Source organism: Colias philodice, chromosome 19, assembly GCF_061535455.1.
Source record: "Colias philodice isolate Cphi_HAF_F1 chromosome 19, ilColPhil1 Martin Lab GWU primary, whole genome shotgun sequence".
Classification (NCBI taxonomy): Eukaryota; Metazoa; Arthropoda; class Insecta; order Lepidoptera; family Pieridae; genus Colias; species Colias philodice.
The window spans coordinates 9,759,299-9,783,254 of record NC_143104.1 but is presented as its reverse complement, the minus strand read 5'-3'; the positions used below and the strand labels follow the sequence as shown (position 1 = coordinate 9,783,254).

General features: G+C 33.6%; 2 protein-coding genes and 5 non-coding genes across 7 annotated transcripts; 2 read left to right on the top strand and 5 right to left on the bottom strand.

Moving 5' to 3' along the window:
• Nucleotides 1-2,505: 2,505 nt before the first annotated feature.
• TRNAE-UUC (transfer RNA glutamic acid (anticodon UUC)) lies at nucleotides 2,506-2,577 on the bottom strand. Its single transcript has one exon. It is a non-coding gene; the product is annotated as a tRNA-Glu (tRNA).
• Nucleotides 2,578-3,037: 460 nt separating this feature from the next.
• epsilonCOP (coatomer subunit epsilon) lies at nucleotides 3,038-8,072 on the top strand. The gene is made up of 7 exons (XM_089707448.1): nucleotides 3,038-3,156; nucleotides 3,798-3,989; nucleotides 4,998-5,089; nucleotides 5,367-5,532; nucleotides 6,309-6,420; nucleotides 7,094-7,209; nucleotides 7,904-8,072. The coding sequence occupies exons 1-7, from the start codon at nucleotides 3,058-3,060 to the stop codon at nucleotides 8,030-8,032; spliced, it is 906 nt and encodes a 301-aa protein (XP_089563574.1). The 5' UTR covers nucleotides 3,038-3,057; the 3' UTR covers nucleotides 8,033-8,072.
• A 315-nt stretch (nucleotides 8,073-8,387) lies between these two features.
• Nucleotides 8,388-8,506, bottom strand: LOC149480141 (5S ribosomal RNA). The gene has a single exon (XR_016317181.1). It is a non-coding gene; the product is annotated as a 5S ribosomal RNA (ribosomal RNA).
• Nucleotides 8,507-13,297: 4,791 nt separating this feature from the next.
• Nucleotides 13,298-23,924, bottom strand: LOC149480137 (uncharacterized). The gene is made up of 9 exons (XM_089707461.1): nucleotides 23,782-23,924; nucleotides 19,558-19,686; nucleotides 18,612-18,760; nucleotides 16,733-16,875; nucleotides 15,907-16,063; nucleotides 15,043-15,140; nucleotides 14,348-14,517; nucleotides 13,936-14,081; nucleotides 13,298-13,504 (listed from the first exon to the last, which is right to left on the bottom strand). Exons 1-9 carry the CDS (start codon nucleotides 23,901-23,903, stop codon nucleotides 13,326-13,328), a joined length of 1,293 nt encoding a protein of 430 aa, XP_089563587.1. The 5' UTR covers nucleotides 23,904-23,924; the 3' UTR covers nucleotides 13,298-13,325.
• Nucleotides 15,468-15,586, top strand: LOC149480140 (5S ribosomal RNA). The gene has a single exon (XR_016317180.1). It is a non-coding gene; the product is annotated as a 5S ribosomal RNA (ribosomal RNA).
• LOC149480139 (5S ribosomal RNA) lies at nucleotides 16,979-17,097 on the bottom strand. Its single transcript, XR_016317179.1, has one exon. It is a non-coding gene; the product is annotated as a 5S ribosomal RNA (ribosomal RNA).
• Nucleotides 20,112-20,231, bottom strand: LOC149480138 (5S ribosomal RNA). The gene has a single exon (XR_016317186.1). It is a non-coding gene; the product is annotated as a 5S ribosomal RNA (ribosomal RNA).
• Nucleotides 23,925-23,956: the final 32 nt, after the last annotated feature.

The window sequence follows — 23,956 nt, the reverse complement described above, 5'->3', positions numbered from 1 at the left end:
ATTTTTTGATTTGACATCTAGAAATACATGAAACATCTTCAAAATGTACATGTAGGATTCAGATAAAGAACTTACTTTTTAAATTAAATATTTCAGATTAAGTTGGGTGCGTTAGTTTATTAAAAATTCTCGGTGTTGTACAATTCTAATTAAGTATTTAATTTCCTTTTTATCGATAAATTGTCTCATTATTCAGGTAGGTAGGTACATTAAAATTACTTTTGATATTATTTCGATCGTCGAATCGCATCGATGATCGAATGTAGAGTACCTTTAAAAATTGTATTTTTAAAATATTAAAATTTATTATTGGTTAAATAGATATAAAAAGAAAATAAAGTCTCTGGACTATATTCCAGAGGAGGCTGAGACAAACAAAAAAATGTAGAGTACCTACCTAATATAATATGTATCTATATAGACTCTAATAACAACCGAAACCCAAAATTATCGTTATATTTGCTGTGTAAGTATATTATATTATCATAGGTACCTATTATCTATTAATCCAGTAGAATGAGATCTTATTATCAACTATAATACACATTTTCCTGGAATTATCAACCAGATTTGTGAAGACAATGTACGTTGTTAATAGCAAGAATTACTGGGAAATATCTATTAAGCTTTTGTTTATCGTTTTACAAAACTGTTAATATTTTATTGGGGGAAAGATAAGATTACATTGATAGACAGTTTCTTCATTCATGTTTAGTAAGCTTAAAGTGTGCTTTCATTTTGTGGAATTTATTAGTACTCTTTCAAACAAGCTTCAGTCGGAAGTAACAAGAAAACAATATTTACATACCTACATGTATGTATACTGATACCTACTGTTGAGCAAAAACAAAATGTTATTGTTAACAACCTAATTAGGAAATTATATACACTTAAGAAAATCAGAATTATACAAATATACAATAGTTCTTGGAATCCGTATTTTTTATATAAATAATTTATTACTTTTAAGCTACCAGCGATTTTGTATGTAACATTTATTACTTATAAGCTTTCTTGCTCTGTTTAACAATCATAAAACTATAATGTACCAGCACCTTTTTGATAAACCGTCCTATAAGTGTAGTCACACGTAAATTTTTGTTAGTAGGTACTACTACGACATACCAAAGCCGTGGATCTAGGATGCGTAACTATCATAAATTAAAAAAACTAGACGAAATAAGCTTTGAAAAAGCAAATACATTTATTTATACAGCCTTTTTTGTACACCCCAGTTCACTTTTTTGGTTACATATTTATCTTTATGACAATTTTTTGAATGAATATTTTTTTTATTTAACGCAAATTAGATGATTTTTTCGTATAATAATTTCAACCTGTTTTTAAATTGGATGATTCCATTTCGTATTTTTTTTTCGTTAACATTTTTGTACGTGTGTAATACTCACTATGCTTAATGCTTATTGTTATAATGAAGATTATATTCAACGGTTTTTATACTGACTTTTTACATTATGTTAACTACAAATGTGAGTTAAAATTAAACAAAAAGGAAGATGCTTGATATCCTGAATTCATACCGATTTTCTTAGATACCTATAACATGATTAAGATCGTGAAATTATATTTTCTTCATTTTATTATCGAAGAAGGATATAATGTTAATCTTGAGAATCTATATGATATATTCAAATATTATTTCAATAGACAAATTGAATAAAAGGTTGCATTTACTCCTGCACTACAATCCTTGTGTAAAAAAGTTTTGTATCGTAACAAATTCAATGGTAAAGTGCGTATTATTACTTGTTACAACTTACCTGGACTTTACCTGACGGTATGTAGGTCTTATTGTTATATTGTTTACTCCTTCATGTAAGCCGAGATGAGACTTTCACAATTGCAGCTTTTTACCTGAGTCTCATTGAACTAACTTAAGATTATGTATGACGGAATATCTTTGTGTACAATGTTTTGATTTTGTACGATGTTACATGGGTTTTAAAGGTTCTATGGGATGAATTCTCGCTACATAATGTTGTGTTTGTATAGGTAAGTTGTCGTGGTTTAGTTTATTTTTGGAAGCAATACTTCTAGTTACACGATCAAATTGCGAGAGATTAATTTTATAAATCCAGTAGTTTTAAATATTAGAGTTGCAGGAAGTCACTTTTAGTGGGTACCTTAATTTCTACAGTATCATCTCATTCTAAAGTAACTTTTATAATATGTAGTTTAAAAAAATTTCCATCATATTATTAACTATGTCATATAATATTTTATACATACCTACTATTTACAACTTTTTCTAAGTTTTTTTGTTCATCAAATTACTTATATTACCTAATGCTTTAACCAAACAATAATTTGTATGATGATAGAATAGAACTAGACTATAGTAATTAAAAAACAAAATACTATATAATAATAAACGAAGCATATTATTATTTTATGCGATTATTTAAAAGCGAAAAATAACCAAAATAAATATACAATGGTCTTCAATTATAAAGAGGAACAAATAAATAAAGATCAAAAAGGTGTTTCCCGTACCGGGAATCGAACCCGAGCCTCCTGGGTGAAAGCCAGGTATCCTAGCCACTAGACCATACGGGATGTATGATACGAGTTGAAATATTTGTATGTATGTATTTCTCACTCATAACTTAATTCAAGAGTGTTAGCTCAATAAAATTCGGATAATGCATAGGTAATATTTAATCTTTTTTTATGTAGATAAAAAAAAATTAAAATTAAAATTTCTTTATTTGTTTCAAAAAATGTTTACATAATATTGTTACAGATTACTTAACAACTTATTATTTCAATGATTGTTTGAATCTTATTATAATCTAAAAATGTTATGATGTTGCAAATACAGTATTTTTATGGCTTGTACACGAATTGACTGCCCATTGCATTATTGAATGAAAAAAATAACAAATGATAATTTATATTATCTACAAAATCTAGTTGTATTTATACATATTATTTATTTATTTATTTATTTATGCATGTTGAATTTTTAAACGAAAAATAGTACGTCAATCATAGACAGCTCACAATAACTGTCAATGTCAGAATTAAGTAATCAAGATGGCACGTCAGCAGGATGTTGATGAACTTTTCGATGTTAAAAATGCATTTTATGTTGGAAATTATCAACAAGCCATTAACGAGGCACAAAATGTAAATGTAAGTATTACTAAAACTATTCAATTCCAGGTGTAAAGCGTTCTATATCAGAGTTATTTTCATGTATTGAACGCCGATGACGTGTTGACATTTCAGTCATTGCTGATGTTATGTTTTTAATTATTTTAACGCCTTTTGCAATTTCTTTATTAATATTGTTCCTAAGTAAAAAACATGTATATTTAATAAAATACTTGGGGGCCCATTATGTGGCCCAATCCTCATAATATCTCTAAACAAAATATAATGCTGTAATTGTTTCATTTCGTCAGAAAATAATGGGAATCGTATAAAATGCCAGCCAAAATTAATGTTTTAGTAACATATAAGCGAATATTTATAAACAGAATATACAATCTACGTAAATTGAGTTTCATATGTTTTATCGAATCAAACCAAATGTTCCAATGTGAACAATCCAATTAGAAATTATAGCTTTCAAGCATTATGTTATCAAGTATCATATTTTATGCACCTTGTCTTAAGTTTCTTTTCCCTGTTGGATTTTAAGTTAGTATTTGAAGATTATTATTAAATGTCTGTTTTACTTTTAAATAAATTGTTTTACTTTTAAATAAATTTATTTTAATAATTGCCATAATTTCAAGACATTAAAATAAATAATTTCCACCTATTTCCAGCCCTCCTCTCCATTGATAGCTTTACAGAGAGACACATTCCTGTACCGCTCATACATAGCACAAGGGAACTTCCGGATTGTTCTGCAAGAGTTGAAGACTGCGGACCCTCTTCTGCAGCCGCTGAAAACGCTCGTCGATTACCTGTCTCCGGGAGCAAATAAACCGGCTATCGTTGCTGATGTTGATGCTAGGGTATACATTGCTTTTACAATAAATAAAAATAAAATAAAATAAAAATTATTTAGTAACAAAAGATTTTACTAGGGATGTAACGATACCGATACCGATACCGATATATCGGCCGATATTTCGGCAAGCCGATATATCGGTATCGCCGATAATAAAACAACCGATACCGATATCAAACAATTCAAAAAACCGCGCCCAATGAACGATGCGGGAGGCCGCCCGCGCGTGCGCACTTTGTTTTCTGAAAAAACTCTACCAATAGTTAACTTTTATTAGGTACTGATTGTATGTGTTAACTTAAAGTTTAACTGACTTTGTAAAATAATAATACTAAAATAAATGGTTTTGTTGTTTTTTGATTTGGCATTTTACTTAAAAGAATACGATTAACAGTTGAGTCTCTGTTAAATGTTGGTAACTTTTTATGAATAATTCACTATTTATTTTTCTACCAAGCCATCGATATCGGTATCGGTATCGGTATCGCCGATACATTACTACAAATATCGGTATCGGTATTGTATCGGCAAAATCATGTATCGTTACATCCCTAGATTTTACATTTTGAGATATTGAAGTCTCTGACCTCCAAACTAGGTAAAAACCTGTATGTAAGGAGTCAGTCATAATACTATAGTAAATCAATATTAACCCATTGAGCCCCGAACGGCCCGATTGGTCCACGACACAATAGATTTTCTATTGTGTCTGTGATTCCGGGGCCTGAGTTATTAAATTATTAAAGAAATAACAATTTGTTGATATTATGAAAGTAATGATGCAATGAGATATATTAATGCTCAAATTACTTTTATGAACTTTTATGACATAGTTATTGCAATATTATTATGCATGATGCAACCCATTATTTAAAATCTCAAAAGTTAAGGTTTAATTTTCTTGATTTGGGAATGATATTTTTAAAATGTATACAGCACACAGACTGCTGGACTTTATTTACTATTTTGTAGTGAATTTTTCAATTATTAAGCTTATATTTGTACATTTCAGGTGGCCAAGGGCACAGAACTGGCGAATGATATATTCCTGATTGTGGCCGCCACTATTTACTACCATGAGGACAACTATGAGGCAGCTCTCAAGTAAGTTATAAATTGTATAAAGTTGGATAATGAATATGGGTAACATATTAATGGTGTAATTTGAAATACATATTTATGTGCATAAACTCTTTATTCACATTTAAAACTCTGTCTATCTTGGCACCACACTAAAACATTACCATATCATATAGCCTATACATGCAATATAGCCTATGCCTATACATTGCATAGAAAATGTTTCCAGGATACTCCTCAGGGCCAAGTTTCTAGGAGCTCCAAGTCTATACAAAACTACATAAAATGATATCCTTTCTAGGATCCTCCACGGAGCCGAGTCTCTCGAGCTACGAGCGTTCACACTACAATGTCTCCTTGCGATGAACAGACCGGACCTCGCTCGCAAACAACTGAAGTTGCTACAAGATATTGAAGATGATGGCACTTTGACACAGCTTGCACAGGCTTGGCTTAATTTGTCTCAGGTACAGGAAGAATTTAATGACCGTAAATAAATGCCTTCTAAAAGTAATAAATCAATATTTGAGCATGATAGGAAGTTAATGGATTAACTGCACAGTATACAAATATGTACTTTATATTATGCACATAACCTACTTCATAGCTTTCATAGGTAAAAATTCTGTAGTAAAAAATACATAATGTGCTTAACTTAGCTATGATGTCATTGTTTTTCGATTTTGAACCTAGTTTTATTCATCCTACTTCCTATATTCATACTAATATTATGTGAAACTAATGTAAGTGAGTATATTTGTTTAGAAATAGTTCTATAATTAAGATGTAACAGTGAAAAAAATGTTTAACCTAAAGTCCACACAGTGAAAGTACTTTATTTTGGTATATTTTATAAATACACCATAAACTTTTAAGCTTGTTTTGCTTTAACATTTGTTTCTTTCAACTACAATTTTTGACAAACACATTTCAGCTCAGTTGCTTTTTCATTGTGTATCTAGTCACTTTTAATGATGAAAGCAATATATGGACATTTTTATACAACTTATTCGATATTTATTATATTTTTGACTTGACAACGTCTTATAATTCGATAGAGCTGGTTGCACGCACGAAAAAACATGACTCATGCGGTGATACCTCGCTCTGAGGCGTTCCATGTAAGGCTTGAAGTGCAAGCGAGAGCGCGGAACGAGCGACAAAGAAGCACAATCGGACGTTGTCACGTTCAACTATCGTCAGTAAACCGACTTTACAGACAACCAATTTTTGTCATTTCCAGGGTGGTCCCGGAGTGCAAGACGCTCATTACAGTATTATGGAGTTAGCGGAAAGGCTCGGAGCACTCGGTGCTGGTCCAGCAGCTGTGGGCGCGGCTGCTGCTGCTTCTAGAGGTTAGTTACTTTTATTTAGAACGGCTTTGCCCGTGGTACATGTGTCTCAATTCAAGTCTCAGGTCAAGAACCATTTCTTATGGATAGGAGACACATGTATTTCGTATTTCGAGGAATGTTATATTAAAAGAATAAAATAAATCGCTTCAGCCGTTTCGCGCTTAGCTAAATACTTGGCGATTCATTTTTATTATTCTGGAAGATAAAGAAAGAGATAAAAAAAGTAAGTAGTCAAAGGAATGGAGATAGAAGTGAAAACTTATAACTTGGTGACGTGTGTCTACACTCTCATGATCTTTCTCTGCCAAAAAGTGCTCAATGTTGTGAAACAATTAATATTCACTTTAAAGTTATTAATGAAATATATTGCTAACGCATTTGATTTAGAAATGCATAAAGCATGTGGCATTAATCTGATATGTACATATTTTTTTACAACTGCCACCAAGTGGTTTCATCCTACCTGCAAATAAAAAAAGACGTGTGGCACTCGGGGACTGCCGCGGTAAAGCTATTGCATGCTATGCCTTCAAGCCACACCTCCGCGCCCGTCCCCGTGGGGGGGGGGGGGAGCGTGAGGTTTTTTCGTTACGGAATTTCTGGATTCGGTCCCCAGTAGCCCCCAATAGCTTAAAAACTTTATGTTTGTAATAGTAATATAATTTGTTTCCAGGCATGTGGGAGGAAGCTGAACAAATGTTAACAGAGGCACAAGCCCGCTGTCCGCAACAACCGGAACTGCTTTTAGGGCTTGCTGTAAGCGCTGCACACAGCTCTAAACCACCTGAGGTATTGTTTATTTATAAGATTTATATTTCTCTGTGTATAATACTAATATTATAAAAAGTGCGTTGTGAACGCATGTAAGGGCGGCCGTACACGGACTGCTCGAGCTGTCGCTACAAGCCGCGCAGTTGACGGCTTGAAGCGGTCGCGACGGCTCGAGCAGTCCGTGTACGGCAGTGAGTGAATGTCTATAGTTTACCGTGCGGTCGCGGCTTCAAGCAGTCGATCTCAACTGCTTGAAGCGGTCCATGTACGGCCGCCCTTAGGAGTTTGTTGATACAGAGATACTCATAAATTATTGCGATAATTTTTTCTAATTTTTTTAAGAATACTGAAGTAGTGAGCTTGTTATAGGGATTTTTAATTAAAATGTAAGAAATAAAGTTTGTAAGTACAATCATTGTATATTCTCATTCGCACAAATACCACTGAACGGTTTTTATGATATTTGGCAATGATGTAGCTTTTTCCCGCCTTTTCGTCTGCGGGTTTAACCGCGCGGCACAGCTAGTATGCTATAAGCCCAGGAATATTTAAATTTTATTAATGGTAAGTTAATTTTTAAATAAATTAAATAGACACGGGTTCGAATCCCACCACGTGATCGCATTTTTTGTATTATTTTAAAATGTATATTTAGAAAGCATTTGAATGCCATTAAACAAAAAATTCAAATTTTATTAATTTTATTTTTCAGGTATCATCCCGCTATATAGCGCAGTTACTAGACACGCACCCGGAACACCCGTTCGCTCGCGAGTACAACGTCAAACTGAACGAACTGAAGCGTCTCACTGCGCAATACCAGCCCACTGTGGCTAGCTAAATGTAGGGTAGTTTGTAATTAATAAATTGTATTATCGAAAGTGTGTGTTTTATTTATAGAATGTTGATTATTATGAGGTTAATGATTCCTAAGCTTCACCCCACACTTCACCCGATAAAAATATCAAAAAGTATCCACGTAAAAATATTAAAATAAATTCATTATGTAGCTTGCTAGGTACAGATAAAGAAGAAATATTATATAAGCCGTGGTACTTAAAAGTTATTTAGTGATTTTCAAAGTCCGTTACCTAAACTACATATATCTAGATCTGTGCTTAAAATAACTTACAATCAAATATTTCATATTTACTGTAAGATGAATACGTAAAATTTACATTAAAAAAATGGCAAAAAGCCAACATCACGCGGTGTTCCCAGGCGGTCACCCATCCAAGTACTGACCGCGCCCGACGTTGCTTAACTTCGGTGATCGGACGAGAACCGGTGTATTCAACGTGGTATGGACGTTGGCGATAGCTTTGGTAAAAATGTTGAACGAAACTTTCATGAATCACTGATGAAGTTGCTGATAAATTTTATTCATTTATCCAATGCTGAACATCAATTAGAATGAAGTATCTAATGTTATAAAAAAGTTGCAAGTAATACTACTTAGTAATAACAGAGTAACAGAACTAACAGATACAACCAGTAGGGAAACTAAATACAACACGTTCGAAATGGCTCACGCTCACAAGCAAGCGTGTTTACGAGAATCGTGGGTATTATAACAATGACAGATATAATGGTACGGGAGCTATTAACGTTAAAAAAAAAGTCATTTTAGTATAGTTGGTTTTTTGATATACTGTTCCTCTTGCTATTTCGGTTAGAGTCCGGGCTGTCTGGCTGGTCGCAGTGGTTGCGTTTTTTAGTGCGCATCTCATATGCACAGGATAATTTCCTTAATTTAAAGTCATTTTTTAACGCGTAATTTTTAATATTTTACCTTTAGATAGATCCATTAGACATAATTTTTTTATTGCAAGACGTTTTTTTCGTTGTTAAATAGGTGCCAGACGCAATTTTTTATTTCGTTTTTATAAAAAATTCAAATTATTTTAGAATGTCTGTAAATTTCATATTATGTTCTTCAAACATAATATAATCTAAAATTAATTAGCCAGACGCTAATTCGATTGTTAAGTATTAAATACGTACAAATAAAAACGTAGTGAAAGTAGGTAAGTATAACAATTTGATGATTGTGTATATGGAGAGATAGTTTAAAGTGCAAGAGAGATAGAAAGGGTCGGCCGCGAAAATTAAATAACAATAAAAAATAACTTTTTTTTTTCGAAAATATAAGATACATAGAAATTGAATTGTTCCTACTCTAGGATTCCCTGTGTTGTGGGAACAAGTACCTTCCATTGGTACATTTTATTCCTTAGGTTAAAAAAATAAACTATTAGGGTACATCAACAATCTTATACAAATCAACGTTTACATTCTATTTAGTAAAAACACTGATAGAGCATATGGACAAGCGAGAAAAGGTTACAGCGATCATCCTGGATATGAGTCGGGCTTTTGATTTTGTTAATCATAATACTCTTCTCCATAAATGTAATCTCTATGGAATAAGAGGACCAGCACTTGATTGGCTCGAAAGCTATTTAAAAAATCGTCAACAATACGTAGAAATAGCCCACGCACACTCGGATCTAAACGTTAGAATGCACAAATCCGCTCCTAAATATAACAGAAGTGGAGTGCCACAAGGAAGCGTCCTTGGACCTTTATTATTCCTCCTATATATAAACGATTTGCCCAATATAACACCGCATAAATGTGTACTGTTTGCTGACGACGTATCAATTATTATTGCCGATAACAATCTTACTGACTACCAATCCGTTATTAATAACACAATTAAAAATGTAATAGAATGGTTAGAAATTAATGATTTAAATATTAATATAGGTAAAACAAACTTTATTCAATTTCACAATTATAAAAATAAAACAACCCCACTACATTTAACTTTTCGCGGAACATCATTGACCGAGCTTGCAGAAACTAAGTTCTTAGGTGTTATTATTGACAAGAATTGTAATTGGAAATCGCAAATTCAAACAGTTGCATCACGACTTCATAGATTCGTGTATGCTCTAAGAAATTTACGTAATGTGGTTTCAGAAAGGGCCGCTATTGTTGCTTACCACGGCTATGTTGGCTCTATATTGAGATATGGCATTTTAATATGGGGTAATTCTACTGACGTACACCAAGCTTTTATAGCTCAAAAAAAGTGTATCAGAGCTATAACAGGAATAGGCCCCCTCGATAGTTGCAGACCGATGTTTCGAAGGTTACAGATCCTGACTGTAGCTTGCCTTTATATTCTCGAGATAGCTCTTTTCGTAAAAAAACATACACATAATTTTGTTACTTTTGAAAAAGACTGCCTGTTTCAGACTAGGGATCCCACCCGACTACGCTTCCCCATGTGTAAATCAAAATTATTTTGTGCCAATTGTCAAGGAATGGCTATAAAAATTTATAATCACTTTCCCGCAAATATAAGGAGTTGTAATCTTAATAAATTTAAATGGAGGATTACTTCATTTCTGAAACAAAAATGCTTTTATACGGTGAATGAATTTCTGACATTTAAGATGAACGAGGACTTGGCTTAGGCTTAAATATTGTATTGACTTTTGTATCTTTATTTATTATAATAATATGTATTATGTAAAAATAACTAATTTCCGAACCGAATATTCGACCGAATTATTTGTTTGTAAAAATTTATAATAGCTGCTATAATTTTGTAATGGGATCTAGTTTTGTGTAATATAAAATTATTTATTGTAATTTATAATATATTTGCATGCTCAATTAAGAGCCAGAATGTTTAAGAGTCTATGTAATATGTACCTGCCTAACATCTTTGTAAATCTACATTCTGCAAATAAAGAAATTTGAATTTGAATTTGAATTTGAATTCTATACAAAACAATTTTTTTATTACTTAACTATTAAGTTATGGGTTTAAATGAAAACAGCGATTACATAAACTTATTTATATTGTTTCCAATAGCACATTGCCTAATACCACACATTACACACCGCGTACAAGAAAAAAAAGAACCACAGACAAAATACAGTGTTGCCAATACAAGTTAAATTTTCTAATATATATCTAATATTAACTAGCGACCCGCCCGGCCCTGGCTTCGCACAGGTGCAATGCTGATACTAAATACACTACAGAAAAACTGTGAACGTTGAATATAAAAACATAGCGGCCCGCTCCGGCTTCGCACGGGTATAAAATATATAGCCGGGCGGCCGGCTGGTACCGCCGCAAACGCTACGTCCCGCAATTTTTAAATCTGTAATATCTTCGAAAATATTCACTTAAATCATACGGTGTGAAGGGCCATATAGATCTATATTAATACATTGTTCATTTAATGAACAATGTATTCAAGGTCTTTAATTGGTTAAGGATTAATGCTGTATTGGTTAAAATCGCTTCGAAAATTAGCCATTATTTGTCGTAAAAAGTAAATGACAAAAAAAGTTATTGTGGGTTATCCATAAGAGATAGACATATACCATCACGGACTTTTCTGTAGACCTTTTCAATGTGTACTATAGTTACATAGTACATTATTTTGATAAAACTCGTAGGGTGCCTGCGTTTGCACTGTAAGTGGAAAAAATGTAATTATTTACGAAATCACATTAGAAACCTCAAAAATAACAGTACTTCTCCACTATTTAATGGATGTTATTATACATATAAACCCCCCACTTGAATCACTCTATCTATTTAAAAAAACCACATCAAAATCCGTTGCGTAGTTTCAAAGATTTAAAGAGACATAGGGACAGAGAAAGCGACTTTGTTTTATACTATGTAGTGATGATGATAACAATATTAATTCATTAATCTTAATTCTTAATATATATACATAAATCTCGTGTCATAATGTTTGTCCTCAATGGACTCCTAAACCACTTAACCGATTATAATAAAATTCGCACACCATGTGCAGTTCGATCCAACTTGAGAGATAGGATAGTTTATACATGTAGGTACCATACGGGCGAGCCGGGGCGGACCGCTAGTATACCTATATAAATTCATGCTAACTACTTTAGTTAAATTCAATACAAACTTAAACATGCGAGTGTGTGTGTGTTCACGTGTGTGTGTCGTGTGTGGTGTGGTGTGTGTGTGTTGTGTGTGTGTATGTGTGTACATCAATATTGAAACAAACTTTCTAGTTGTTTACAGATGATGGAATATTGGAAAACAATAACAATTCCTTAGACGATAACATAAATAATTCTGACAGTGTGAGGAAAGATGATGATGATGATGATTATGAAGATGGCTTTTTAAATTTAACAATGTAATTGTTTAACCTTCATTGATAAAGTTTTTATTCCATTCTTTTCAATGTATGGTAACTTTAATTTATTTTTCACTTTTATGTTTATTTTTTTTTCATTTTAGCTTTTATTTATAAGAACAAGTGTAAATAATATTGTATTCTTGCAATTATTTCCTGTCGCATAGTTAAAATACACTAGCTGATGAGCTGCATGCTTCATTACTTTTTTTTATTTATACACATTATTTAATACTTAACAATCGAATTAGCGTCTGGCTAATTAATTTTAGATTATATTATGTTTGAAGAACATAATATGAAATTTACAGACATTCTAAAATAATTTGAATTTTTTATAAAAACGAAATAAAAAATTGCGTCTGGCACCTATTTAACAACGAAAAAAACGTCTTGCAATAAAAAAATTATGTCTAATGGATCTATCTAAAGGTAAAATATTAAAAATTACGCGTTAAAAAATGACTTTAAATTAAGGAAATTATCCTGTGCAGATGAGATGCGCACTAAAAAACGCAACCACTGCGACCAGCCAGACAGCCCGGACTCTAACCGAAATAGCAAGAGGAACAGTATATCAAAGAACCAACCATACTAAAATGCTCACTTGTCAACGTTGGTAGCTCCTATACGATAAGAATACTCTTACGATTCTCGTAAACAGGTTTGCTTGTTGGCGTGAGTCATTTCGAACGTGTTTTATTCAGTTTCCCTACTGATTGTATCCGTATATTGTGACTATATTTTCATTTACTTCGGTCTATGCTATAGTGTCTATAGGATATACCTAATTTACTTTTCAAGTTTTTAAAATAATTTTTGTTCACCAAGTATCTAACATATTATCACATTATGTAGCATAAACTATAGGTAAAATTAAAAATAAAACGACATTTAACAAAAACTGAAATATATTTCCAATCAATAGAAGCTATAATCATAGTCGGTGTCCACGTCGTCATCGCCCGCGCTGGTCTCAGCGAGTTTTCTGAACTGTCGCAGTTTCTCGTCCATTTCTATGAGTTCACTCACTTCTGGATTGGATGTCTTTGCGAATGAGTAGTCTGTGGTTGTATCGTGCGTTATTTCACCCGTTAAACCTGTGAAATGTTTGATTTTAAATATCTTAGTTGAATGATGCATTTCATAATACATTATACATACCTAGGAGTATATTATTATGTCTTATAGATTTAAACTAAAAGGAAGACGTAGTAGATAGAACATACGATCTGTGAAAGGTCATTTTACGAAAAAAAATACAGTACTATCTATTATGGGTTAAGCGTTTAGTCTTGTTATTTAGATTTCTATGGTTTAATATATGATGATTGACCTATTTAAAAATATGTCTCCTGGTTACAACTTGTAGCATATAGAACGTTCATTTTCTCATTCAATGCAATCATGATAACGCGATGGTGTGTTTGTCCCTTGTCGGCCAGCCCTATACGTATATAACCTATCTAAATCTAAATTTAAAACTTATGTTTAGTTCTAACTTGTAATAGAATAATTAATAATGGATTACCATGCGTGTTTATCTCCACTTCCTCTGGTCCCTCGACGGGCGGCGCGGTGTAGGCCTCCAGCTCTTGCCGCGTGCTGTTCCCGCGCTGCAGCTTTTCTTGCTTCTTCTGTTCACGCCATGCTTTTTGCAGGTTGAAGCGTTCTGGCCTGAAATCAAATATTAGTTGAATCGTATAGATTAAATGATAATCTTGTCTACATAATTCATAGTCTAGTAATTTATTTTATTAAATATTCTAATATAAGTTGTGGTTCCATCGTTTTTTTTGAAAAAGCGAATTTGGCTTTTCCCGTTTTTTTTAATTGAATAAAGTATCAAACCTAATTTGTAAAGAAACTGTAAGTATCCACATTGAACATTAATCAATTATTTAATAATTATTTTTAAATATTGCAAACAATAAACTCATTACTTTTCCCCATTCTTGTAAACTCGTGCTTCCAAATTCCGTATGTCATGTCTAACATCAGCCAGTAGAAGCAGCATCAGGTCCATGGAGCCGTTGGGGCCTCTCGACCCGCGCGGCCCTCGGGGCCCGGTGTCGCCTTTCGGTCCCTCCATACCTGGCGGCCCTGGTGGACCCTGTAGAAACGCGAGACGTAATTAATTGTATTCGGAGATTTCAATAAATAATATATTTTATCAAACAACTTTAATTTTTGAATTTGCCTATTATTAATTATATGAATATGAATTCACTTATTACACAAAGTATTTTCTAGTGTTAGATTTTACGCGAGTATTATACCTACATTTGGAAATTAAAGTCTACTCGTGACCACGCTCGCTGTAAAGTGTTCGAAACGTGGAGAAAATAATATAATAAATAAATCGCATTTAAAATCCGTTAAATATCTTTAATTTCTAAATATACAAAGTAGCTAATTTATTTATATTACAATTCATTATGTCGGATTATTAACAACTACCAAGTACCTAGTACCTACCAGCTTGATGCGGCTCCGCCCGGATAACACGGGATAAAGACAAAACAAAATATTGCCTGTGTCACTGTGTTAATTTCAAAGAAACAGACTAATGTTTCTTTTTTACAATGTTACTGTTGATAAAAACATTTTTATTAGTTTTTAATATTTATTTTCTCACCCTGGGCCCTCTCTCGCACCTACAGTAGCCGCCCTCTAGCGGCGCTGTTGCGTCTAGCACTCGATATGCATACGTGCCCTCCGCGAACCGGTCGTCGCCTGAAAATAAAGAATTTAATTTGTAATCAGAAGTAAAAATATTAAAACCATATATTTGTCTATGCTATGGCTATCATAAGTCTACTAGGTTATATTTGTCTTAGATGTTAAAACTCATGTTATTATTTAAATCCAATATTACGACTTTACAGACAATTTCACAACTTCTGGATCAGCATAATATGTATCTGCAAAGTGCAAATTAAAATTATTAAATTGTACCTAAAAACAGCCTAAAAATAAAATATCAGTAAAGTATTGAATAGTTATCAACAACTTTATCAGTGATTCATGAAACTTTGGTTCAACATTTTTATGAAAGCTATCGCCAACGTCCATACCACGTTGAATACACCGGTTCTCGTCCGATCACCGAAGTTAAGCAACGTCGGGCGCGGTCAGTACTTGGATGGGTGACCGCCTGGGAACACCGCGTGATGTTGGCTTTTTGCTTATTTTTTTAATAAAATTTATTAATTTGGAAATCTGCTTTTTTACGACTTTCATATTTGTGATTAACTATACATTTTTTCTGACAAATTCTAAAACGCATTTTATTATTTTATTTTTTCCACGGATTACTAACAAAATAAACAGTGTATAACTAGTTTCTACTATTGATGAGTCGTTTGCCGAAGATATTTATTTTTATGAATATCAGACAATTTAATTTATTAAATTAAATAAAATAATATTTATTTGGTAAAGACTGCGTATTGCAAAGTATTATTACTAATGGAATTGCTCAATTCCTTCCTCAACCCACCTTCTCCCTTCAGCGCGGGGTTATCTAGCAGCTTCTTGAGCGCCGCCTGCGTGGAGTGCAGCTGGTCGCTCAGCAGCTTCACCTTGCGGGAGAGCCACGACACGGTGTCGCACGGTGCATAGCAACGCGACGCCGCGCGGACGAGCGGCAGCGGCTCCTAAACATTCATTACAATTTACTAACACCATCGATTACATTATACTAGCTTTCCGCCCGGGTCTTCGCCCGCGTGTTCAAAGAAAAGCCCGCATAGTTCCGAGATCGTTCCCGTGGGATTTCCGGGATGAAACCTATGCAATGTGTTAATCCAAGTTACCCTCTATATGTGTGCTAAATTTGCGTGAAAGAGTAACAAACACACGCATCCATCCTCACAAACTTTCGCATTTATAATATTAGTAGGAAGTATCACTAGTAACACTAACAGCTGACATTATAAAGCAGTTTAAGCAGTTAACTTCTACTCAGGAAGTACTGACTCGAATGAAAACAATATTTTTGTGTTGGATAGTCCATTTTTTTGTAATATAGGTACATATGTGGATCATGGAACAACAACTGCAACGTTACGAACAGTTGAAGAGAGCATGGGACCTCATACCGCAGAAGACATTCAATTTTTTCAGTATTTTTGAGCAACTATAACTTGATAATGTCGATGAATTAGATTTTAATATGACTTTATTCAATTTCAATTGAATTCAGTTGTTTTGTAAGAAGAAAACAATGAGTAAACTACATAATATTATAATGATTAAGTTGTTTATAATAATAAATTCTTTCTTTCCTACATTCTCTAGAAGCCTTAATATATCTCAATTCTCACTGGCACAGTAACCACAGGGCGGATGCACTTCCTGCCGTCATCAGCGATGGTAAAGGGCGGCACACACTCGCAGTGGTGGCCACCTGGGTCGTTGACGCACTTCTGGTCGCACCCACCATTGTTATCTAAACACTCGTTTATGTCTGAAAAAAAAAACAAATAATAAATTACTTTGCGAAATATTGATTTCTTTCATCCTGAATAAAATGAATACGAGGTTATAATAAATTAAAAAAAAATGCAAAAAGCCAACATCACGCGGTGTTCCCAGGCGGTCACCCATCCAAGTACTGACCGCGCCCGACGTTGCTTAACTTCGGTGATCGGACGAGAACCGGTGTATTCAACGTGGTATGGACGTTGGCGACAACTTATATGAAATTTTGTATCATATTTTTGGTGATGTACATAATCTTAATCTTATCTCTTATCTTCTTATATATAAAATTCTCGTGTAATAGCGGCAGTACACATGGGGCCAACGTGTTGGGCAAAAATGAAGATTCCTGTTCACACATTGGCTTACTGATCATTCTGCATTGGCGCTTCAAAGATGGACGTAGTCCGTAGAAGTTCTTGCAGCCGCGGCAATTTATATAAACAGTGCGTTTAATTATTACGTACCTATATGTGCACCAATAACAATGAGTGTACTCTGCCGTCTGCAATGCTATCAATTTAATTTTAATTACCTATAAAACGAAACTTGAAATATTACGGACGGATGTACCTATTGATTGGTGATATTTGATCAATTAGCACAATTTAATCAAAATCATGCTCATTGTATATTGTTATTTAATTTTTAAGAACAAGTTACTGTTTCATACCTACTATTTTACTCATTTTATAAATATATATTCTTTTTTTTTCGAAAATGTATGAAAGTGAGTTATGAAAACATCTTGAATAATATAATATAATAAATAGAAAATAAAACATCTAATTTATTGAGTCATAAGGTTTTTATTTTTGTGTAGTTCATGCCGTCGATTCCAAATTATTAAATTCCTTCATTTCGATACAATTCTACGAATTGTAAAACCTCATTGCTTGTCAACATCGGCGCCGCCATCGCTATCGGAACATGGAAACGTAAATTTCATTGACGCGCAACGATACTGTCTCCGCTGACGAGTAACAACAATCTGAACAAGACACCAACGTGTGAACGCTGTTTGCAGAGCGCGCCAAGATCCTTTGAAGTGTGCACAAAAAACCGACAACATTCGGTTGGCCTGCCAATATTGGCGCCAACTAGGCTAATGAAGCCAACATACCGCCAAGTAGCTCTCTACACGTTGGCCCAACCCGTTGGCCCAACACGTTGGGCCCATGTGTACTGCCACCATAACAATGTTAGTCTGCATACTCCTCCGAAACGGGTGGACCGATTCTCATGATATTTTCTGTGCTTATCGGGTAAGTCTGAGAATCGGCCAACATCTATTTTTTATATGTACCTACCACGGGCGAAGCCGGGGCGGACCGCTAGTAATCTTTATAAAAATCAATGCTTATTTACCTTTACTTGGTCACGCTCGATATAGTTCTGTGCCCTGTGGTCACGTGACATTATGTGTGAACGGCTGGACCGATTTAGATAATTCTTATTTTGATGTATTTGTTATTGTCAGGAGAAGGATCTTACGATAGAAAAACTCAAAAAAAAATGCGCCTAAAACTAATAAAATGTGAAGACAACGTGTCGGCACAGACAGTTCGTTATAATTTACAAAGATCTTATGTAAAATTATGGAACGGTTTGTGTTACACAAATTTGTTCTGATTTTTTGCACTAATGCAAAAAATGATAACACATATTATGTCCTTTTCTTTTACAGTGTATGAATTAAATATAACAATATATATAACCCACCTATACAATAAGGCTGCGTCTTCCTCCTATAATGGTCCTCGCTGAAGCTGAACCCCTGGTAGCAGGTGCACCACATGCGGTCCTCTTTCACCTCACACGCCTGTTCGCACAGCCGCAAGCTGCAAGGGTCCACGGTTTTTGGGACACATCTGAAAGAAATAAACATATTACTTGTATACGTAGTATATATTATTATTAGTGTGTGATATTACTATGGAAACTATACTATATAATTATTGAGAAGTATGGCAGGTTCCTACCTAAAGTTGCTAAAATGCCATTTTTTTCAAAAAGCACACTAAATTAAACCGGAAAGCCGGAAATAATTCACTTCAATTTGCTCAATTGCGATACAGATTGATTTTTTTTTATTAATTAAGCGGTCCTGTGTAGGTATAAATAATCACAGAGTCTGCACCACATAAGATGAAGTTGTAACATAATTTGTAAAAAAACTTTTCATAATATTCTTTTAATTGTGCAAGATGTTCAACTGTCGTTCAGCGATCCGACACAGTTTCATGGTTTCAATATTGACTACTGAATATTAGCATATTACCACACCCCGGACACTCCATACAAAATTATCGTTTTGACAGTCACACTGTAGAGACTGCAAAATATGTGTGTGTTAACGCTTTATGGTTGGCACATTTGTGACTAGCGTAAAAAAAATTCGCGTTTTTCTGATGAAATACATCCGTAAACAGCTCAATATCTAACCATTTTCTACGAAAAACGACAATCACAAATCCAAAATAATAAAATTATCAATCTTCGTTGCGTATCGTCCTTGTAGAAAAATGTGGACCATTTTTAGCCTGATCGTGCGGGGTGAGGTAAGTGTTTAATTTTGGCGGGAGGCGGAGAGTGTCCGTTCTGTAGCGTTTAGCTACTATTATGTATTCTGTGATATTACTACAAGTAAAAAAATATGATTTCTCACCGGCCAGCGATATAATTGTGCGTTTCGCAGCAATGCAGTTGTATGCACTGGACATCGGCGCCGCCAACCCTGCATGTCTCCCGCGATCGTAGGACTCGGTCTGTAGGACATTCTGCACTTTTGTCTATCCTGCAACATAAAGTATGAAGATTATTTTAATTGTTAGGATATATTATAGACATGGTTCTAAAATGGTTTCCTATTAGTATGTAGGGGTCAAGAGTTTTTGAGAGTAAAATATATATAACTAAGAACGTTTTTAGCAAATTCAAGTATGTGTCAGTAATTTAAATGGGTTTTCTAAAACGTGTATTGTGTTTTACAGAATAGCCTTTTAATATATTTTTTGTTTGTCTGTGCTTCTGTCCGTAATCCGTTCATCTGGAATAATCAATAGGATTGCTTATTTTAGTAGGTACATAGAACTTATGTAGAAAGTCACTGTAGTAGAAAGTGAACAATAAGAAAAGTTATCATTTAACAAATCAATTAATTAAAGCTAATGAAAAAACGATTTAACAAAAATTAATATAAAATACATTAACAAAGCAAAAAGCCAACAATCACGCGGTGTTCCCAGGCGGTCACCCATCCAAGTACTGACCGCGCCCGACGTTGCTTAACTTCGGTGATCGGACGAGAACCGGTGTATTCAACGTGGTATGGACGTTGGCAGTTACGTCTTCCAATTTATTCATATATATGTACCATTATTAAAATCCCTATAAAAAGCACCATCGGATATAAAAATAACAAAATGTTAATGAATAATAGGTATATTATTTTCGTGTTCATCATCATCTTATTAGCAAATAATGGGTCGCAGAACTTAACTCCTCAAAAAAAACTAAAGTAAGTACATCGTAATATACAAACTACATAGTTTATTATATTGACTCAGTCCCTAAATAAAATTAGAAAAAAAAAGTTTAAGTACTAACTATATTATTATCTGTGCTAAGACTAAATATGTCGAGATATAGCCTGGATTTACAGCTTATTTGTTAAAAGACTATCTGAAACTCATCATTCATAATTTCATAGTAGTGTGTAAGACTGTAAGTAGTTTACTATGTATACAAAATACAATATTAGGTATGTACAACGCGCAAACAATGACGTAGTTTTATCTTATCATAATTACGAGAACAAATTCATATGAAATCATCAGTTCCACTTATCAGGACAGAGTAATTCCATTTAACTTTTGGACTTTAATATCTTTGTGCCAAAATAGTTTTATAATTAAGTTCTATTTTCCTGATAAAACAAAATGGTACTCTGGCAATAGAAAAAAATCAATGATTTCCTCTATTTATAGGATAATCTACCTAATTCAAGAACGATAAGATCGATTTTCTTGATTCTGAATTTCATAGATTTGTTCCAGCTTGGATTAGCACAATAATTAACGGTTTAATATTTAAAACATATGTATAAATTAATGTACCTAATATGTTTCCTCTGTTATTTCAAAATAATTTGATTTTGTCAAGTTCTTTAAAACTAAACTTGCCTAGACAAAGCTCACAATACAGGCCCACATAACATTTACGCGATTACCAAGACCCTTGCAAGTTTTAAAAACAATACCAAAGATGGTAAAACAAGTGCAAGGGTTCAACGACCTGCAGTGAATTGGAGTGAGAGTAATTATGATGGCGGTCTGCATACAATGCCCTGTTATAAACTATATTCGTATAGCCAGTAAGGATATAAATAACACTTTGATCTCGCTTCCCCGAAGTCCATGGCGTTATGCAACTCATAAGTTCATAACGTCCATCATTATACAACGGTGCTTTTAATTTACTTCCGGACAGTTATGATCTCCGTGTTGTTATCAATTATTATCAAGGTATTGATATTATAAAAAAATAGTTTCGAAAATTTAATACAAGTATCGCTTTTGCTATGTGATACGTCCGATATTAAAAGCTATTGTCAGAAATACAAACTTCAGTGTATAGTAATTAGACTCAGAATGACTAAACAACACAACTCTGCCCTCGCTAATCAATAGCACACTGCACAGATTACTAATTAGATATCTACTTCAATTTTCAACAAAACTTTTGCGTTTAGAATCTTTATACCTAAGTATTTTCTTTATTATTCATTCACTTTTGATTAATGTTAGCTAGGTTATATTGCTATTGGAGTAGCTCCACTGCATAACCATCAATCTAAAATACTTTTCAAGACACTGCACAGCTGCTGCTACATTAATCTTGCTGTTTTCATTTTATTATTAAAAACATATAAGTTGATTTAAGTTTTAGATATAAATAACGAACGCCTTAAAAATAAAGAGTTAGAGAAGATGTTGGCATCCATAACTGTTTTATTCAATCGGCTAAGACTTAAGTATCAGTCATTAGTTATTATATTAGTAAGGTACATTAAAGATGTCACCGGATGAGAAAGTCTTTCCTGCTTGAGAAAATGATAATTATGTATTACTTATAGATAAGGAAATTACAACGCTGAGACATCAATCAAAATACAGAAAGAATATGACTAAGAGATTCTATTTTTACATAGAACAGAAATAGTTTGTGGATCAGGGACGCCGATCTTAGTGAATCTTGCAGAATGCAATGAAAATTTTAATTTTCTTTTGAGATTAGGAAATGAAACCTAGATTGACACTCAGAAAATTGTTTACTGAAATATAAATTACGTTGTTATAAGTTATAACAAGTTTAGGATTTCGAGGTATACGACAGAAACAAAATGATGATCACGAGTCTTTCAAAATTTTATTGCAGCCTATAAGGATACGTACTTATAACAGTACTTACTATAAAGGGAAAAGTTGTCAATTTAAAATGATCTTGAAGATTTTGGTGCTAATAAAATATTACGCTCTGACGCACATCGTAGGTAATATAATATGAAGTAATTACGGGAGGAAATGACATCGGCATCTGGATTAGATGGAATATTAAATTAATTTAACGATTTGTGTTTAAACAGATTAACGTTTTCAATAAATATATAATAGGCAGACTGGCAGAGGCGTAACTGTAAAAACACATATTATAACATTCGGTAGAGCAAGGGTAGAGACTGGTGACTCTTAGTACCTCTAGTCAGCGAACTATTATGGAAGCTATATAGTATATACCTATGTATATAGTTTAAGATAGGTATATTTCAATATTATTGAATGGTACCTATAAATTGTAACAAATTTTGATATCCATACTTACTTAATATCATAAAGCTGAAGAGAGGAACTACTTATCCGTTTTGAAAAATTCTTTCGGTATTAGATAGCCTATTTATCGTGAAAGGCTGTAGACACACTATCATTTATCATCACGCTAAGACCAACATGAGTGGAGCAATGCGGGTAAAACCGCGGGGCACAGCTAGTGATTAGGTACATATTTTATCTACTAGCTAAGTCTATAATATTATACTTGTTTCCGTGTAACCTGATTTGGGTTTGGCTTTATATCGGAATATCATTATAACTAGAGATAGTAATGTCAGACCATATTATTACACTTAAAATGTAAACACTTTGATAATGTTTCAGATGTGTTATAATTCTTACGAAGTATCAATTAATAATTGACCTATGATGGGGACGCGACGGGATGGGGATCACCATCTGCAGCCACACAATAAGTAATAGTTGTAATAATTATTATCTAATGTCAGTGATTCAGTGATTACAGGACAGTAGGAATCAGTAGGTAGGTATAGTACATTGAATACTTATCTTGAAACAAAGTTAATCTTTTACACGAAATGTTGTAATTTTTCAGTTTTGCAAAAGGTACGAAGTTGTTTCTGATTATATCTTTTTGGTCATGTTTTTAAAACCTTGAATGAAAACGGACAAGAAAGACTATAAATGTATGTCTATAGTTTCGTTGATATTAATTAACAAATGATTTCAAAGTTTAATGATAAACAAAAGCCCAATGACCTCAACTATTATCACTGAAAATGCACGTTGCACTAAATAAAAACCCGTTATCACAGAATAATGTACAACTTATTACATGCGATTTTTTCAGTATTTAGGTATTTTACACATTTATCAAAATATTATCTGTGTCGTGACGTCATTAAAGTTAAGCTCCTATACCTATTCTTAGATTACCTGACTTTTACATAGGTACACTTATTTTTTATAGGGTTAACTTTTTTTTAATTGCCCCTGTTACAACTTTTATTAAAAGCACTTCACGATCACTGAAAACTCACACGTCAAGCACGTCGTCATGGTAACCGTCTTCGGCGTAATACCCCGTGTCCTGAGTGGTGAGTACCAGGGGTGTATAGATGGCGAGGAGCATGAGACCCGCGGAGCCGGGCGGCGCGCGCATCGTGACTGCGCCCGCGTTGATGCGTTTGTACACTGAATCTCAAACTTGTAGGG

Excerpts from the sequence above, each read along its gene's own strand:
- LOC149480137 (XM_089707461.1), bottom strand. The coding sequence starts at position 23,903 with ATGCGCGCGCCGCCCGGCTCCGCGGGTCTCATGCTCCTCGCCATCTAT. Across the intron at positions 18,761-19,557 it reads CACAATTATATCGCTGGCCG|ATGTGTCCCAAAAACCGTGG; the intron begins GTGAGAAATCAT and ends TATTTCTTTCAG. Across the intron at positions 13,505-13,935 it reads AGTGGAGATAAACACGCATG|GTTTAACGGGTGAAATAACG; the intron begins GTAATCCATTAT and ends AACATTTCACAG.
- epsilonCOP (XM_089707448.1), top strand. The coding sequence starts at position 3,058 with ATGGCACGTCAGCAGGATGTTGATGAACTTTTCGATGTTAAAAATGCA. Across the intron at positions 3,990-4,997 it reads TTGCTGATGTTGATGCTAGG|GTGGCCAAGGGCACAGAACT; the intron begins GTATACATTGCT and ends TGTACATTTCAG. Across the intron at positions 5,533-6,308 it reads CTTGGCTTAATTTGTCTCAG|GGTGGTCCCGGAGTGCAAGA; the intron begins GTACAGGAAGAA and ends TGTCATTTCCAG.